Source organism: Aptenodytes patagonicus, chromosome 7, assembly GCF_965638725.1.
Source record: "Aptenodytes patagonicus chromosome 7, bAptPat1.pri.cur, whole genome shotgun sequence".
NCBI lineage: Eukaryota > Metazoa > Chordata > Aves > Sphenisciformes > Spheniscidae > Aptenodytes > Aptenodytes patagonicus.
The window spans coordinates 17,609,240-17,628,564 of NC_134955.1; the positions used below are offsets into that span (position 1 = coordinate 17,609,240).

Here is a 19,325-nt window from a genome sequence, read left to right on the forward strand (position 1 = left end):
AATATTCCAGGAGTGGGAAGAGCAGATGAAGCTCCAGTGAGTCATGAGCAGACACTGTCTTATTGTGCAACCCGCACGGTGAGGGTCATGTTCAGCCCTCTGACGCTGCCTCTGCTAGTGAGGTCAAACCCAAAATACCTTGTGCCTTTCCATAAAATTCCAGGTTTTGGGGTTTGTTTTTTTTCTTTTCCATTTTTTACACTTATTACTTGGGGCTGTTAAGCCAGGCTTGACAAGAAAAGACAGCCGGCACCTCAGTGCAACCTTGCAGGAATACAGCTAACAACTAACCAGGCAGGGCACTGCGCCACACAGAAACCCAACGCTTTCAAAGCATCGGCTAAGGGGAGCAGTGTTCAAACATCCATAATTGTTTAGCAGAGGTAACTTCACAAACACATGTGGTTTTGATTGCAATCTAGCCACCACATGCACAAAACAGGGTTTCAGTCACCCACCGCCCCCTCACTTTCTGACTCCAGGCATGGGGCAGCGAGGCAGGGTAGCCTCCCCCAGTGCACAGGCACAATGAAAGCTGGAGAAGGCAGCGGGGAAATTTCCTTAGCTCCCGCATAGATATTCCCCTCCCCCCTTTATTTCCTAACTGTCCATCTGCTGGGGTAACAGCTGTCAACCCACAGAGGGACACTAGGCAAACCATGCCAGGAGTCCCTCTTCCCATGGCTCTGGTGCAAGTCAATTCCCAGCAGCCCCCAAACCTCAGTTCTCTGTCCAAGCAGCACAAATCAGCCACATCAGGAAGATCTGGACGCTTTCTCCCTTTCTTTATTTTTTTTAAATGCCTTTTCATCATGGTTTTCCTGGGAAGATGAAGCAGCTAACCCAAAATGACAGAGATGCCTGGGAGAAAGGAGGGTGCTGTGGGGAGAAGGGGCAGGTGAACATCCCCTGTGAGCTGGCACAGCCACGCTCACAGCCCTCCCACCAAATCCCTGCAGAAAGGTAAGTGGGAATGAGCGTTTTGAAGGAAAATGGGGAGCTCCTGACAAGGCTGAGGAAAGGGCTGCCAACCAGCACCCCGCTAGCTCAAACCAAGCCCAGCCCTCCTCAGCCATACCCCATACCCTTGAGGGCAGCTACAAGGCATGGGCTCTCCCTCCCACAAGCTGCTGGCTCCTGCCCTGAGCCCCACTCTTCCTCCCTTGGGAAAGGGCCCCACCTATGGGTGAAGGACCAAAGAGGAGCTCTGTGCCCCATCATCATGCCTCCCTCCGCTGAAGTTCAGACCAGGGTTGTAGGGAGAGGATGGAAGAGCCAGGTTTACTGAAGGTCTGCAAAGGGGGAACGAGGGCACCTTTGCAGTGTCAGTGTGATCTTCCAATGGGTAAATAGAAGAAAGCCAGTGGACCCAAATCTAAAATTGGTGGCCTAGAAGTGATAGGTGGGGTAGAGGTTTGCAGGAAGGAAGGGCTGGGGATCAACTTAGTGCAGACCTGTCTGTTGCATGAAGGCAGCACAGACAGGGAAAACTGCTCAGAACCTGCATCCTGGTGACTTCTGGTATATTCACAATCCAGCATCAAACTCCAGGACTGTGACCACAGGCACAATGTCTTGATGGCCAGAGCTAGTGTTTTGGGACTCAGGTATTAAGTGAGCAGAAAGCTTACGAAGCAGTCTGTTCCCCAAGCTGTTTCAGACCTGCTTCATGAGGAGGTAAAGGGTGCTGTAGAAGTGCCTGTGCCTCTCCATCAACCACACAGAGTCTGAACAGCAAATTTAGGTGTAGCTGTCTCCACTGTAGATGTCTAAGTGGGTGAACTCCACCCAAAGCGCACTGGGGCATTTCTCAGGTTCAAGAATAGGTTAAACAAGTCATCAGAACTAGAAAGCTCTGGTGCTGGGAATAGAGGAGAGGCGAAAAGTGCCCTAGACCTGAACTCTGAACCAACAAGTTGTGGAGGGATGATGTGCATGATCCTCTATCCAGACCCGGTTAACATGGACCTTACAGACAATCTTTGGGATCATGGCTTCCAAAACTAAGATTGTTGTCATGCAGAGTAAATGAGAAAAAGAATCTCTGGATCCTGTTTTGTTTTGGTTTATTTTTCACAGAAAGCCACAACTGAGGTCCTCTGCACCTTCCCCAAACCATCAGCTCCTTGACAAACAAGCCCGTTTGCTGTTCCCTCCCCATCTCTCCCAAGGCACCACAGAGCTCAACCAACAGACCATGTTGGAGCTTGTGGATGACTTCCTGGCAAGCAGATACCACCTCCCTCTCCCCAAAGACCCTTGATATAAAGGACAAAGTAATGCCTGTACAAGTGTCACCAATCCATGCTGTTTGGCTGATTGACATCATCCCAGGCAGAGAAATACCACCATTTCTACTGGAGCAGGTCCCAGCAGCAGAATGCCCTGCTTTGTCCCGAAACGGAGTGCAACCCTCTCACCCTTTGCCATGTTCCCACCCGCCTTCCCAGCTCCCAACCTTCAGCCCTTTCAACACCCACAGTCTTTCCACTCTGCCGCGAAGCGATGAGAAATTCCCTGCCAGAGGACATTGTTCAAATGGGTTATTGAAAAGAAATGCAATTCCCTACTCCGGGCGAACAAGCTCCTTCTTTTCCCCTTGAGGAAGAAGGATAATAGCACAGCCAGGAAAAAAAAAACCCAACAAACTATCCCCAAAGCCTGCTGTAATAATATTAAATAAGAGACCAAAGGGGTTTGGCCAGGAAAATCCCAAGTTCAAAAGAATAATTACTCCAAGAGATTTAAGCCTACAGCTGAGTCACCAAAATGAAGAAACCTCTCCTTGTCCATAGAAAGCAAACGAATCTTGGGTCATACAGCAAAGCTTCTGTATATCCTTGTTAGAAAGAAAGAAGAAAGAAGCCAAATGCAATTAATCATAGTCCCAGAAGAAAGGATGAAATCTCTGTAATTAGCTACCTAGGCTCATCTTTCCATTTTTGAAGAGTAATCCAGCTGCCTTCTTTCACCCTTCACCCACAGCGCTGCCACAAAAGCCTACTACAAATACCATATCACTTCTCTCCAGGGGTACACACTCACCTGCAGCCTGTGGTCCCCTAACAGCTTTCCAGTAAGTGTACAGGGAGGGGGGAACATGCGCAGAGAGCAAACAGAGCTCCTTTTCTTAGTCACCTTTTGTGAATGAGCTGTGATGGAGTTTGCAGGCTCTCCAAGAACCTGGAGACCTTGGCTGAACTACAGGAGTTATTCTTGAGCTAGGTATTTTATGTCCCCAATCTTGATCCACCTGGTCAATGACCAGAAAACACCAATTAAAAAAAAGCATACAAACATGAAAACACTTTCCAAATAGTTAAGGTTACAACCGCTTGTGTTAATAAATTGGCTTATACCTGATCCTCAGGTGGTGTAAATTTGCCTGACCATCCCCCTGCCAATAGAAAGTACGTCACAATTCCTTTGCTTACAGCTTCATTCAAAATTTTGGAAAACATGGGGGAAAAGTGTAGTACTTCAGAGAGAAGAAGAGAAAGGGCTGGAGCTGGTGGTTACAGCTTAGGAGCAGAGGTCAGGATCTGACATCCAAAAAATCTTAGGAAAATCAGAACAAGCCATTCAACTTCCCTGGGACTCCCTTAATAAATAAGGGCTGACAAATATTATTCCAACAATGAAAACAACAACAGACCAGCTCTTTAAGTCAAGTACATCAATGGTAAATACAATACAGTGGAATAATACCAAAATGACATCAGCTGAGGAACTGAGACTGATTTCTACCCTCTCTCTTGTATACAAACCACTGCTAACATATGAATAATGCTGTCAACAACAGACGGGGAATGCTGGCCAGCTTTGTGGTGAGGGAGAGTGAAGAATGCAGAGTGGACAGAAATCTCCAGCTTTGCTCTTCCATGACATGGCAGAAAGGCTTATTTTCAAAGGAAGGAGATTGAGTCATTTTTCTGTGAAAAAAATGGAAGCGATTACACAGCTCCAAGTACAGCTGGAGCCTTCCTGTATCAAATGTGGGAATCAGGGTGGAATGTTTAATAGCCAATCTGTGGGATACGGCAGCAGGGCCAAGGAGCTTCAGGTACATCCATAATGTGACACCCACTCCTTTCCCTCCAGGACACTGCTGCAGACACAGCCAGAGGCACTGGGGATGCTCTGGGGGCTGTTTTGTGGCACAGAGCTGTCTTTATCTGCTTGCAGGGCTGAATTCCCACTCACCACCAATATCAGCCAAAATACTAAAAATCAGTAGATTGCTCCTCTAATCTTTGCACAGAAATCTGGCAGAGGAGCTAAGCACGGTGTCAGAGCAACAGTGGGATTTGGCTGTGGCAAAGGTGGCTACCAACACCCAGAGTGGCCTCCCTGTGCAGTCCTTCAGCCTAGAGCTGCTGTTTATAAAATTAAATCAACTGTCTGCACATCAGGGTGGTCAGAAGGGTCCTGCCAGCACGCTGGGGTTTGTCCCTTGTTAATGAGAATTCCTACCTTCCTTCCAGGGGGATGCACAGATCCTCTTGGAGAAAACCAAATGCTTCCAGCAGACAGGCTGCTTTCCCCAGTCCTGCTGTGGGATGGCAGGAGCAGCCCTAAAACCGCTGCGATGGGATGCTCCAGCAGCAGCATCTGAACTGCGAGCTGAAGCTGCCCTCCACCGGATGCAAGGGAAACCACCCCCTGTGATGGGAAAGTCAAAAGCTATGTAGTTTTTCAGGTGCAGGTCCCTTACTTTCCCATAATTACAGGCAACATTCCCTTTTCTCAGTGTTATGTTGCAGGCTCAAAATGTAAGGGCCAGAAGCTTTCAAAATAAGCAGCAACCTGGGGAGTCTGGAAGCATCCTGTTGTCTGACAGCACCAAGCCCTGATATCCAAAAACTGGGCTGCATTCAAGTCTCTAACTAATTAACTGAAACAGGGGATTCTCTCCCACTGCTGATTTTTCCATAAACCAGTGACTGATGCACAAGCTGGAAAGTGAAACCCCATAAATTTTTGCTAGATAACAATGCTACTTGAATGGTGATGTTTAAATATAGGCATATAACCAAAGATTAAGCTGAGAACTAAGGTAACCTTTACTTTCAGACAGTTAACACACAGAAGGGATGCAATCACTGTATTTGATTAAAAAGAATACTTATTAAAACCTCACTCAACCATCAAGATCTATAAATACTTTAAAATCCTGAATTAGTTAATACTACATACATCCCAGATTTTCATTTTATGTAACCATATAACAACTACAAAATGAATCCTCCTAGCCAGCCTTGTGTCAATTGGCCGACACAGAACAGGCACCAACCACAAAAGTATCAAGGAAAACCTTTTCAGGTTTCAAGCGAGAGGAAGAAAACTCCTGAGATTGCCTGCAGCATTTAACTTGGCCCAACACTGCCGAGGTACAGCAGCAAACAGAGTTTTCAGGGGCTACTCCCTAAGGCAGCAAGGTTGAAGTCTTCTACTCAATTAACCTTTGCAAAGATTTGAGACGCAAAGTAGCACCACTGCAGCACCTGAACGCATATGGATGCACAACAGGGTTCAGAGACCAACGCACGGTGCCCAGCACCGTAACTGAGTGTGCCCTATGCAAAATGCCCAGGTGACATAGCACCATATACAGTCCGCAGTGCTTATGGCACTAGGAAAAAGATCATGAAAAAAAAAAAAAATCAATGACACCTGACTTAGCTGCCTGAAGTTCATGAAAACTGATTTTTAATGAGATAGCATTGCTGTACAAACGAGGGGAGGGGACGCACGCCGGCAAGGCGGCCCCGGGTGGCTGCGGCGGCTGCCGGCAGCGCCGGCGGGCAGGCCGACGGTGACACCTAGCGGACACTGACACTTGCCAGCGACACGGACCCCTTCCAGGACAAGCCCAATTCCTGAAAACCAGAGCTTCCCCTAGTGATTTTTAACCTCTATCCTACGCTATAGAGCGGCTATAAGGTTGAACAAAGTTATTTCCATGCTAACCTGAATCTGCAGAAGCAAGCGTCCATAATAAAAGTAGCAGAGCAAAAAAACCACTCAAAAGTTCCCCCCTCCCCGAGAAACTCTGGGGAATCTTCCAGGAAGATTACGGCCACGTGCACTTCCCTGCCTGCAGAGTTCTCCGACACACCACACCTTTTGAGCTTCCTTTACTAGTAATGAACAGAAACCGGTAAATACAGTAAAATCAGGCATTTCTTTCCTATTGCAGCATGTAAGAGAAGGTGGCAGCCCGCTACAGTGTGCCAGGCTGTGGAAAGCAAGCAGGGAAGCGGCAGGCACATGCTTCATCTTGCTGTGACAGGGCTAGACCTCCTCACTCTTTTCCCCCAAGCTTGCTTTCCCCTTTTCCCAAGGTCTTACTCTGTATTGAGCATCCCCCAAGCACACCAGTTTCCCCACGAGTTTCACACTGCTCCCAATTTCCATTTCTCAGTTGTTCAACACTGTTTCTTAAAAGCAAGTGATGCAATATGGGCTGCTTTTCAGCACACTCGGCTCCAAAGAGAAGACAACTGGGAGACAGACAGACTCCATTTCTCACTTCAACTTGTTTTTAAATCAATTTAAGTAGACAGAAGATGAGATTTTCAACAAGGTCCCCTTAAAAACAGTGGGAGTAGTTCTTGGTAGCAGTATGGAAAGCAAAATTTTGAGTTCTGGTACGATCCTCTACTGCCACCAGTAGTAAGGTATCATCAAAAGCTGGGGGGGGGAGCAAAATACCCTTTAGCAGCTCCCTCAATGGTTGCAGCAAGGCCAACACCAAACAAGTGGATCACTCACCCAAATTTGGTGGAGAGGACTCCTCCCAGGGCAGAGCCAATGATGATGCCTATTCCAAAGCAAAGCCCCAGCTTCCCCAAAGCATCAGCGCGTTGAGAAGGAGTAGTCAGGTCTGTAATAACCTTCTGAGCACCTGCAGGGAAACAAATCCCTTGAAAGAAGCTTGTCCCAGGGTCTGAGCAGCGGGTATAAATTTTTAGGCCACAGAAACAGCGCCTGCCACAAAACAGTGCTTGCAACCCCGGGGCAAATGCTCATGCACACCGCTGAATGGAATTGGTTGAGCCTGTCAGTCATATGAAACAAAACACTCAAAACCACTCAAATAAACCACTTCACAAGTGGCAAGAAGAGACTTAACACCCTATCAGCTTGAGTCCTTTTGCACGAGTTACACGGACTTCTGGTAGGTAAAGGCTGTTGCATGGTTTTTACTAGAAACATCTAGGAAAGGCCAACTAAAGCCCAACAGCTTGGTGAGTAATGGAAGATATTTTTGTAACCATGTTTCATTTTGACTAATATGCTCATTTTACCAGGAGAAAGGGAAAAAATCTCCTATAAAATATCCTGGTTACAAGAAGGCAGCTGAGAAGTTTGGGATAGCACTACTGCCAGCAAGTATTCATCACCCACATCTGAACGGTGAAGTACAAACAATTTGCTCAAGATCATACCAGAGAATGGATCTGGGACTACAGGCTACCAGCCCTGCTTTCCATAATCAATATACCTGCTGCTTCATGTTCTCACCATTTTACCCCTGACAACCATCAAATGTTCCTCCTGCCTTCCTTCATGCTGTTGAGCCTGTCGACTTCCAGCAACACGAGCAAGAAGAGAGGAATCAGGCAATAAAAACAATTTGGAAAGTCACTCAGCCCTGGCCAACCTTACCTGGTAGCCCGTGCATGAACACTGCTGGCAGCCTGGAGAGGAAGAGGAGGGGGATGCTGGTGGAGATGGACATGAGCAGGAAGAAGGCACTTCCAGACGCACAGGAGAGAATTAAGGCAGCTCGGGTGCCAAATTGATCTGCAAACCTGGTACAGAAATGGTACAAGGTTGTCAGAAGTGGGACTGTGCAGGTCATTACAAGCATGATGCACCCAGATGGATGGAGCTGCACGGTCATCTCACTCTCATTTATCTGCCATGGGAAGCTCTGATCAGATTCTCAGAAGCACTCTGTTCCTAAAAGAGGACTAGATATTCAGAGGAGCTGAGCTCACTGGGTAACCTCTCTTCGTTGCTGACTACAAGCAATATAAAACTTTGCCTTGTAAAAAAAACAAACCCCCCCAAAATACACCAAAACAAGCCCCCCAAAACTGGAAGCCTTGCCTGGAGGAGGAATGCAAGGACCAGTGCTGAAGCACCAGCTGCCCACCTGGGAACGTGGGCACTGACACTTTGGTGTAACAGGGGAACACACAGACAGCTGCCACTGCTCAGCCTGTCTCCAGACCCCTTGTAAGCACAAGGTAACACGTGCTTGCTTAAGTCCCTTCCACTGGCATTTCAATGAATAAATGTGATTTGTCTCAGAGCTTCTAAAGACCAGCCACAGGTAGAGGTGGTTATGGCAGCTCAACTCAGTAACTCATTCAATATTATCACTTCAGAGCACATAGCACCCTCAAATTTTACTTTGTGACTCTTAGAGTTGGTTCAGACCAGGGAATCAGGCTAGCTAATTTTTTTTAGTTCAGGTTCAATGTCAATAGAAGTTATTCCAGTGTCTTTCCAGAGGATGTTCAAAGCAACATTTCTCATTCAGCACCACTTAAAGAAAATAAATAGATAGCTTCCTATTTAGGTTCAATAAAGACTTCACAATTGTGACTCAAATTTGCTTCTATTTGAGGAAAAAAATCTCAAAACAGCCAGATGAGGTTTTGGTTCAGGTTTTATTCAACTCCAAGATACTTTAGAAAGCTAAGCTGGACAAAGTCCAAGAGTACTACAGAAAGAGTTCTGAGCGATTGGGACTAAGATGACCATAAAATAGGTCTTTGATAAAGTTTTTCACGCTAATTCCTCCTTCCTTCTTTTTCTTGAAGTTGCATATTACATTTAGCAGATGAATGTTACCTTGCATAGCAATTAGTTGTGCTTACACTAAAAGAAGCAACCAAAAAAATGCCAAGACTAGTCTACAAAGCTAAGAATAAGTAATTAAAGGGGTTTGTGTTGAGGAAGAGGTACAGGTCAAAGCTTCTCTGTTTACAACAAGGAAAACTGACCTAAACTACACATTTTTCTTTCTCTTATCCCCTTCCTTCCCATTTTCTCTTTATCTAACTTTACGCTGAAGTCAAAGCAGCCTCACGTCTAGGAAAATCCTTCTTATCTCAAATCTACACTGTAAATTTTGGCTTCAATCTGGCAATATACACCTTCAGTCCCATCTACACCAGTGGGAGTCCGGACCCAGACAGATTCTGGTTTGCCATTTTCCTTCCCTTCAGTGAATGGCATGCACAGAGGAAAACCAGATTTCAGAGGGCACCAGATCCAAAACTGAAATATTACCCTAGTTTTGTATATTAATAGAAAAAGCATTCAAATCGGGCCCTTCGCACCACCTCCATTCTTAGGAACACATTTTCTTCCAAGTTGCACAGGTGAATTTAATGTTATTGTTATTAATTTTAAAACATCTATTATGGTATTGTACAAGGGCTTTTAGAGATCAGATCCTTGAAGTGCTACACACCAGGTACCAGAGAGTCCCATAGAGCTCACAATCTACATCAACTAGAATGGTACATCCCACGCAGGAAAACTGAGGCACACACCAGCTCCGTATCCATTTATTACTTTGTTGATCAGTAGCAGGACTAAGAAGAAAAGCTAGATGTTCTCAGCCTCATTTTAGTTTCCTGTCACTGGATTACACTGCTCCTTCAAAATTTTTCTGCTTTTTGGGAATGCATGCTTCCACCACTCAAATTTTTTTGGGCCATTTACATTTCATTAGGAACAGGAGCATGTGTCCCATGGGTTAGAGAGGCAGAAAACCTGAGTCTTTTCCACTCTTCTCTTATTTTGATAGATGAGCTTATAGATGCACCAGTTCTTAAAGATTCATACAAGTCTAGCTTTGTATTAAACACTGATGCAGATAGTAAGATTCAGCTGTAAAAATAACACGGCCTTCGATTATTTTCATTGATAGCTCTACTTAACATCAATAAATAGCCTCTTTTTTTAGGTTTCCCAGTCACAAGACATTTCTAAGGTTACACATGCCTATAAAACATTTGCAGGATTAAGCCGTTAGGACCCGGGCTCTGAGGACTCTGATGGTTTAAGCCTGTTCCCAGTATATTGTTACACTTAAACGTGTGTCATTAAAACATACCTAAGTTAATATAAAGGCTGCTTCTATGTTGCAGTATTTCTAATTATAGTATTTATTGTCCCCTTGCCCATTTATGAAGTCTTCAAACACTTCAACAGGACCACGAACCAGAACTAAACAGTTTTTTATTAAAGTATAAAAATGCATAGCCTTTTTCAGCTATAAAAAGGGTCATAAGAATTGTTCTCACTTACCTTCCAAAAATGGGACCTCCCACAAGCTGGAGGATGCCAAAGGTTGTCTGGAGGTAGCCAAACCCCACCAAATCCAAACCTAGGCTCTTTGCCAAGTACTAAAAAAAGGAAAAAAAAAAAACCCAACAGGTCAGGGGAAACAAAGTATGCTATATTTCTGAATAAAGAGCTTAATGTTCGTGTGGAGAGGACTACAGCTCCAAACAAGCACTTCCTTCAGTTCCCCATACCTAGAGATGAAGAAATTCTCCTCTGACTTTGCTGGAAAACTACATGGCCTGGCATTGAAGGCAAGACGTGCTGTGAAGCAGGACAACCCATACTCACAGGCATGACTCCCATCTGCATGAAGAGGAAGGTCAGCTCTAGGGTTGCAATCAGGTAGGCAACACGGATCATTTGTCTCCTCTTGCCCTCTCCTGAGCAGACGCTCTCCCCCAGGGTGTCGCTCCTCATTCCCAAGGCTTCTTCCTCACCTCCAGAGCTGGCTTTTGCATTCATAGTGCTCATGGAATGACTTACTGCAGGCTGACGGGCTGAAAAATGACACGAAGGTTCTTTCTAGCTGGGAACGTGGAGCATAGGTAAGGTGCAGAAACTGTGTGTACAGTTCAAAGCTTACAGTGTGAAAGGTGCTGAGTCAGTATGCCAGCGATTTATTTTTTTCTTTCTTTGTTTTTTTTCTCCCCTTTGCTTACTTGCCAGGCAGGATCAAAGGTAAGTACACATCAAACCACGGATCTCATTCTTCAGCCTTGTCCCAGGTGGGCTCATTGCTTCAAGTACCCTCACAACAAAGACCAGCTTGAGAATCCCAGCAGCGTGAAAGCGGACATTGCCCCACACAAGAGCACATGATAAACTCTTCAACTCTTTAACTGTTTCACTTCTTTCACTTTTATTACCTCTGGTGGCTCGGAAGAGATTACTGTTTTAATCCTTCATGAAAGGCACTTTGATTTTATTTTTGGAGGTTGCAAGTGAAGCTTACAGCGGAACAGCTATTTCCAAGTCCTCATGCTTCTTGCACTAGATTTATACAGATCCTGGAACAAGCATAGGTCTTACATGCAGTTAGAGTTGCTCTCATCAACACCTGTAGCTGAGCCATTTTCCCTCCTTCACCAGGTGCTGCAAATTTATAGAAAGGCTGAGCTTGCAAATCTTCACATGTGACTCCACTCAGACTACAAATTACCAGTCCATGCCAAAAATATTTAAAAAAAAAAAAAAGTATTAAATCATGAGACTGACTGCAAACTGGGGAATTAAATAAACAAGACTCATTTGTCCTTTGGGGGTCTTGTTTGTTTGCTTGCTTGTTTACTTAGGGTTTTATTTGCTTGTCTGCTTGCTTGTTTGCTTGGGGGTTTATTTGTTTGTTTTCTTACTTGTTGAAGCCTAGAAGTCTGGTTGAGCATTATCTTTATTTTAAAGAGAAAAAGAAAGCAGAGACCCCAATGCCCTGGTTTTGTAGAATCACAGGACTTTTGGTAGAAAGGGACCTCAGGAGATCTCATCCACTCTCCTGCTCAAATACATCAGCTCAGTTGTGGCTTTTTCTAGACAAGCTTTGAAAATCGCCAAGAAAAGAGATTTTCCCCCTCCCTAAGTATCTGGGAAAGAAGCTTTTCCTAATGTCCAATCTGAATTTCTCAAGCTGCGGCTTGTGGCTGTTGTCCCTCATAGTATCAGCTGCCCCTACCAAGAAGAGTCTGGCTGCATCATCTTTGGAGCTGCCCTTCAAGTAGTTGCCGGTGGCTGTTAGATCACCCCAGCCTCCTCTTTGCCAGGCTGAACAAGCCCAATTCCCTTCACCTCTTTCAAAGATGATATACTCAAGACCCCTGACCTTCTTGGTAGCCCTACCCTGGGTCCAATCCAGTTTGTCCACAACCCTCTTGAACTGGGAGGCAAACTCAGCCAAAGCATGAGTAAAAAAGCACCTTTAAAGAATGACTTTCCTACAGTGATACCAGCGCTCAAACAGACCCAACTCACAACACCCTAGAAGTTGTATTTCTTACTGAAGAAGGAAGATTAATTACCCAGCATGTAGCCCAGTTTAGCAAAAGACCAGTGCTCAACATTTGGTTCATCTCAGTGCAAAACAATGGATTTGCCTGCACTTTGAATGTCCTGCAGCACAGCACCAACATTGTCACTCTCTGGTTTGCGCTGGACAGGCACGATGTACAAATTACCAGCATTGAATAGAAGAGTAAAATTAATGACAGAACTCTGTTTATGGAGGTTTCAAGACAACCAAAAAAGCAACTCATGCAAATGCAATGTAAAGCACTGCTTACGGGAAACTTGCTGACTTGGACTTGAAAGGCGTCAGTATTTTGACTGGTGAGTTTGTCTCAGCAGCAACTGAAAACAGATCCCAGCAAGGCGACCGAGGGAAGCAATGACTTGCAGATGCAGCCACTCTCCACCAGATACGAGCCTCATCCTGCCTGGGGCATGCAGTGCAGCCAGCTAACCAGCCACATGCTCTCACTCAGATTTAGCTTCTTTTTACTGGCATTGACAAGGGAAATGGAGTAAAAAAAAACCCAAACCAACTGAGTTTAATTTTCAGCCTCTGGGACAAAAGACACAGTTCTGAAAAGTGGGGTCCTAAACTCGGTGCCTGGTGCGGAGGTGACCACAGAGAATGAGCTATAATCACTGGACTTGGTTCCTGTGCATCACTGGATGCCTCTTGATGGGTCAGGGCCCAAGCCTGCTCCTTAGCATCCCAGATCAGGCTGCAAGTATGAAAGTGCCCTGGGCCCAACTCAGCAATCCTCTTCTAGCAATAGTCTCTTTGGGCAGGATCATTTATCTCCCCATCCCTGCACTTTGGCATGGACAGGACAAAGGGAAGAGGGTTTTAAGCCACCTTTACAAGCCATGAGCCAAGCCACGTCCATGCTGCCTTGGCCCCAAGGACACAGGGATGAGCTGTATTCTCCAAACTAGGCCAAGAAGTTGGCAGCCCTAAATCATCTTGGTGTCCTCCCGCAAGGTCTTCTGTGCAGGAACTTGCACTTTCCTGACTTTCAGCACCTGATTTTTAAAATCTCGCCCCACGAATCAGTCAATCTAGGGGCTAAAGGTGGCAGCACGAGCACCGATGGAAAAACAGCCGGTGTGACTGACACCAGGCAGATCCTCCTCCTTCCCCGAGTGAGAAACCTGTCTGAAAATGTCTGCAGGAGCCAAAGTATGATGGAGATTAACTCCATTCCCAGCTATGCCCCGCTGAACACTGCATTTGTAGTCATCCAGCTAGGGGCCAGTTCAGCAATAATGCACCATTAATGACAGATGGCATAGGCTGGTGGTGCATTTTTATCTAAAGGCTCCTTCTGGCTCAATTTTAGACTACAGCATAGGTAGTGCTCAGTCACTGACAAGCCATCTTTAAAAAATAAAGATTAATTTCAAAACTGGGGAGGAATAGGTTATGAATAGGAAATTAATTTTCTTGGGTAGGATAAATAAACTTTAAATGGACAGATATTCCAGGGAGACTATGGTGAAAGCAAGCAAAGAGATAAATGTCTTGTGATGAAACTGCAGATTAGGCCATTAGCTATGCATTAAGTCTTGACACTTATTCTCAACATTTTTGGAGTATTTATAGTTGCCTTCCCCGGTATATCTTTCCTGAGGCCTATTTATCTGGTGATCTCTAGAAAAACAGAGTGGGAAACCTGAGAACATCTTTAAAAAAAAAATTTATAAAGACTTAGTTTATGTTACTTGGGCAGAAATCTTTTCTTAAATTACTGGAAATGGGAAGCAAAGCCAGCTCAAAGTGCATATGCATGGGGAAGGGAAATCCATCCACAGCAATATCAGCAGTTGAAAATGTTGGTTGAAAAAGGATAAATTGCAGGGAAATAAATCCCAAATCCTTCTCTCAACTTGTATTTTTTTACAGAAGAAGCTTAATATGATCTGTAGCAACACAAGGTACTCTGGGTGGGATTCACCTGTCTGCAGAAGGTCAAAACAAGCTTCACAGCCTCAAAAAAGCCTTGAAGAGGGATAGAAGTGCAGACGTGCTGCCCAGCTATGAAGGGCATCTCTTAGGTCTCAAATCCTCTATGAATGTGAGCTGGCATGTCTCTCCAGCTATGCAAAAAAACCCAGTAGGATGAATCAAATCCTGCTCCAGTGCAGATCACTCACAAATCCTTGCCCCTGGGGATATGGGCCCATACCTATGGCAGGCAGGAAAGCCGGCTGGGAATGCCAGGGAGGGAATCGCTGCCTCTTGGGTCCAGCAAAGCTTTCATTTCGTTTTGCAAAGAGAAACTGCATTTCTATGGGCTGTGTGCTGGGGGGTGCCAGGAGGGACATGAGGTGTGAGATGGATAATTATGAGCATACCTTGCTCTCCTTGCAAGAGCATCATGAGGCCACTGCACCAAAACCAGTGAGGCATGCAGATATTCGGGCAAGGAGAAACATAAAAACCCTTTACGGAGACACAGCCCTCAGGGAGCTATCATCCCGGTGATGTTTCTTACGCTCTGAAATGCGAGAGAGGAAAGGGAAGAAATATCCTGAAGTGATTTCCCAATAGCGGGAATGCTGAATTGCCATAATAAGGGAAACTGCTCAACACCAGTCATGGGCGGCACGAGCCGTCAAATCTACAGGATCTGGCCTGATCCCTCTCTTCCCCCAACCCCAACACTGAGGGAACCAGTCTCATTTGTAGTCTGGTGAAAGATTTATACAGTTAAGCAAATAAGAGCATAGACAGCCCGGTATTGCCAAAATTATGTCCCATGTTTGTTGACTGATTTATTCCTTTGTCTAATTGTGTTCGCGAAAAAAGCAGTTTACTAATGAATGGAAAAAGACTCCACATGGCCAGCAAAAAAAAGCCATGTTTAGTTTACAAAATAGCATAGTCTTCAGGGATTTTCATAAAAACTACGGAGACGGTCCAAATCGGCAATGAAATCAGATTCCCAGTGGTTGCTGAACTCTTTTGGCTCTTTCTATGTGTGTATTAAATTGCAAAAAGCAATTATTTATAATTTGTTTTTATAAAAATGCTGGTGCGCTTATTCTGCCTGGCAAATTATTTTGTGAAATGGAAAAGGCTATTGTTCATTCTTTTGGTAAAGTCTTTGTTACTTAGCATATTAAACTGCAAATCACATTTTATCTGAAATATGGCTGGTTATTATTAACAAAGCCCCAAAGCTCTAATTAATATCAAGGCTCCATTTGGTGCCCTGCAAACACAAAAAGAGGTTGAGGCTCAGATGAGGAAGATCCTCCTTGTCTTGCAGATGGGACCCTAACAGACAGAGGGGTTTCATGACTTGACTGAAATCATAGAGGAATTCTGTGGAAGAGGCTGGAGTCAGACTTCATCATCCTTTGGACGTCAGTCCTGTTGTTTAACCACAGGGCAGTTTGTCCTCTCTAATATTCTGGAAAAATTAAACCAAAAGAGAACATCTCTGAATGCTGGAATTTGACGAGAAAATATGCAGATGGGGCAGAGACTATGTCAATTGTAAAAGAGTTTTGGAAAAATCCTGTGGCCTGAATTCAGGAGAGTTACACCAAGAATAACATGACCAAATAGGAAGAAAAAGCTCAGTTCTTTGTATCCATCCAGTCTCATCGGCTCCAGCAGGACCTCGCTGGAACAGGAGCCTCTCGTGCCTGCTGACACCAAGTGGCACCTTGCTTAGGATGTATTTCAGTTCAGCCAGAGGACCACCTCCAGAGTAATCTCCCAGGTGCTGCCATGGCTGTGGCCCACATCTGCCCCAAAATCTCTCCTGGGCAAACAGAAACCCCCCAAGCTTCAATGAGCTGCTGCCATGCGGTGGAGAAGGGCTTCTGGGCTGCCCAGAGAGCAGCCGCCGACCTTCTTCAAGTGAAAGTATCAAAAGCCAGCAAATGCCACCAGCCTCTAGTGGTCTGCTATGCTAGGACATGGAAGAATCAGCAAGAAAAAAATGACTCTTCACATAGTGAAAGCCTAGGTCTGTTGGGTGAGCTTTCTCCTGGACAAGGGATGATCTCCCCCAGACTTGCCATTCTTCTTCCTAATGGTCAAGCCACACTTGTTTTAAGCAAGCATGACATGGCCATCTATGTAGGAAACTGTGATTAAAGGAGTTGTTATACCATCTGCTGCTGAGCAGGGTCCAGGCAAAACTGCACACACTAATAAGGGATGGTGATGGCCCAGAAGCGATGGATACTTCTGCCGCCTCTGTGGTTGCGTCTTCAGCTTACTGGCATGTTGGCATGACTTACCTTCAGACAACTCGCTGCTGGATAATGGATGAAGCCCTGGGCTCCAAGATACACACAGTGCATTGCAAGTCCAAGGTTTATAGCCAAAGACTATGCTAGATGTGACAAAAACGGATACACACACACACACACATACACAAATAAAGCCTCATACTTAGCCTGCAATATGCAGTATTTCATTCAGCTGGTATTATACAGCCACCTTCTGGAATCACAGCAATGTCTGGAATGCAAAAACTGTTTATAATTTAAATAACATTTAAGCCATTATAATTTATATGAGAATTGTAACTGATTGGGGCTGTATGGAGCTTCTTGTTGTGGTTTGCTGTAGGAATGCTGCAGATTTCCTCCGCACACATTACATTCTGCACACAATGGGAGCCCCAGACATTTTCAGCTAGTCTTGAGCCTCCTGCATTTACCAAAACATTTTCCTGTGTCAGAATCAAACAATTGCCTGATTTATAACTCTCGAGCATTCGGGACACCACCAGCAACACAATGTAACAAGAATCTCTCTGTCGGTTAGCCTTCCGACCAAGCTGTACACAGCACAAATAAAATACGTATGTGTATTCAGTGTCTCTGCTAATGTATGTTTCTGCATAAAGCAATTAGAGAAGGGCAAAGCATGTGTCTGTAAAACCTTGCACATCCCAGACACGGCTTCCCCTCACAGAGGAGGGTCTGTGCTACATCCTCAGACAAATCCTTATCTGCTCAGAGCCAGGGGAGACACGTGTACCCTCCTGGCCTTGCTCCATTTGTCTAGCTGGTTTCTCCACGTGAACTCGGGACCTGCATGGAGCCAACATGGGATGTGGAGGGAAGGGGATGGCTGCCCCTGTGCCCAGCTGCCTCCATCCGCTATGTGAGTGGGAGACAACCCTACGTTGCAGATGCTCGCTGCCCTTGGACGGAAGAGGTGGGACAAAGGTATCCATAGTCACACAGGGCTGGATTTATCAGCAGCTCAGAGGTGGTGAAATCCCAAAGGTGGCCAGACACCTCTTGATATATCTGGACTCTAAATGCCTTTCAAAGCCTCACCCAAAGTCTTTATTTTTTTCCCTCTAACAAACACCACCTGATTTCAGCTGAAGTCTTGAATGGGATTTGTACGGTCAGAGCAAACCCCCGAGTTCGCACAGCTGCAAGTCGGAGCAGAGCGCGTACTCCTGCCTGTCATCCAACTCACCTGGGAAAAACAGTTTTTAAAGCTCTAGAAAACACTAGCCCTTGGCAGTATTCGCTCTGCCAGCCAGGTCTGCATCCCCTGCATCGGCAATAAAGGCTGTAACCAGGCCTACTTGGGGAGAATGATTACAATCTTGATTTTAGTTATGAATACAAGAGGGATAACAGTCCCAAGACTGCTGTTTTTTTGTTCAAAGCACCAGAAGGCTTTGGAGATCCTTCACTGCTTCCTCCTGGCCTTCCTGGCTGCCTTCCGCTTGAATTCGCCTGAGACAAAAAGAAATCAAACCTCCTTTGCTGGAGGTGGAATTTCCTTGCAGGCTCTTTAGTGCTGAGGTTGTAGGGTGGACCCACTAATGGCTCTTGAGTGGGATATCAGGGATATCACAGCGGTTTGGGGAAAATTTTCAAGGTAATTCAGTTAAACCAATGTTGAACGCCGAATACAGCTCTAGCATGGACAGAAAGATAAGAGGTGGAAAAGTTTAGAAGACACATCCCCACAGTCAATCTACTCTATCATATGAATAAGTCCCACTTCAAATACATCTGAAACTTTGCTGTTAAGAGGCCAGCATCTGCATGGTACCATTCGCTTCTCTTCTTTCCAGTTCAATCTCTATAGGCATGGCATTTCTTCAGAGCAAAGGATGAGGTTGCATTCCTAACACGTTGCAGGTACGTCTGACACACAAAAACCCCCCAAACCTGCTCAATTATGTCTTTAAAGCACTCTCTTGAAAGCTCACTGCTTACAATAATTCTTCAGAATTATTTTGGAACAGCACCAGGAGCTATGAGCGAAATTTGTCTCTCTGTAAAGAATCAGAGCAAACCTTGCCTACTGTTAGGATCCAACTCTGGCATCAGGAGCAATTTAAAGTGGGACATGAGAGGCACACAGAAGTTTTCCTAAGAGAAAATCCCTAAGAGCTATTTATTTTTTACAAATATTTTAAAATAATTTTTAAAGCTTGTCCCCAAGATGACCACAGGCTCACAACCCCCCTGACTCTTTGTCATTGACCAAAGGTATTAGCACTTGCTGTGGACTTGCCACCACAGAAGGAGAGACCCAGACCCTTCTGCAAGGAATGGCAAAAGCATTTATACCCTGGAAAGAACACAGAGAGGGAATTAGTGCTTCTAAACTTGCCAAAGGACAAGTGTTTGCCAGCCCCAGCCAGAGCTGGCTGCTGCTCATGGCGGGGGCTGGCTGATGGCTGTGACCAGGATGCGCTAAACATTTTCTGTTGCAGTATTTGTTTTTGAGGCTTTTTGCTTTGATATTGCTGCCTAATGCTAGGCCATTCCTAGGGCCAAATGCAAGGCTGGCATAAAACAGCAATGCCTGCATAGTCTTGGGCTGGACTTGCCACTGTCAGTACCATTTGGCATTCGCTAATCTTTTCACGCTCTGGAGAGAGTGGAAATAACCCAAGAAGAACTCTCTTGGAGCTCTGCTCCCTGGTTCACGTGTTCCATTTCTGGAACACACA

The 19,325-nt window shown here is 45.3% G+C and overlaps 1 protein-coding gene across 2 annotated transcripts in view; it reads right to left on the bottom strand.

The window, feature by feature from the left end:
* The window catches only part of SLC67A1 (solute carrier family 67 member 1), a 60,965-nt gene extending 49,733 nt beyond the window's left edge, over positions 1 to 11,232 (bottom strand). The window contains exons 1-4 of one of the 2 annotated variants that reach the window (XM_076344170.1): positions 10,663 to 11,231; positions 10,336 to 10,433; positions 7,672 to 7,817; positions 6,775 to 6,907 (exon numbers count right to left, since the gene is read on the bottom strand). In XM_076344170.1, the coding sequence (XP_076200285.1) occupies positions 6,775 to 6,907; positions 7,672 to 7,817; positions 10,336 to 10,433; positions 10,663 to 10,845 (560 nt within the window). In that variant the 5' untranslated portion in view covers positions 10,846 to 11,231. Of the gene's footprint in view, positions 1 to 6,774; positions 6,908 to 7,671; positions 7,818 to 10,335; positions 10,434 to 10,662 lie in introns of both variants that reach the window. The other variant, XM_076344171.1, reaches the window with a different exon arrangement.
* Between the last annotated feature and the right edge of the window lie 8,093 nt (positions 11,233 to 19,325).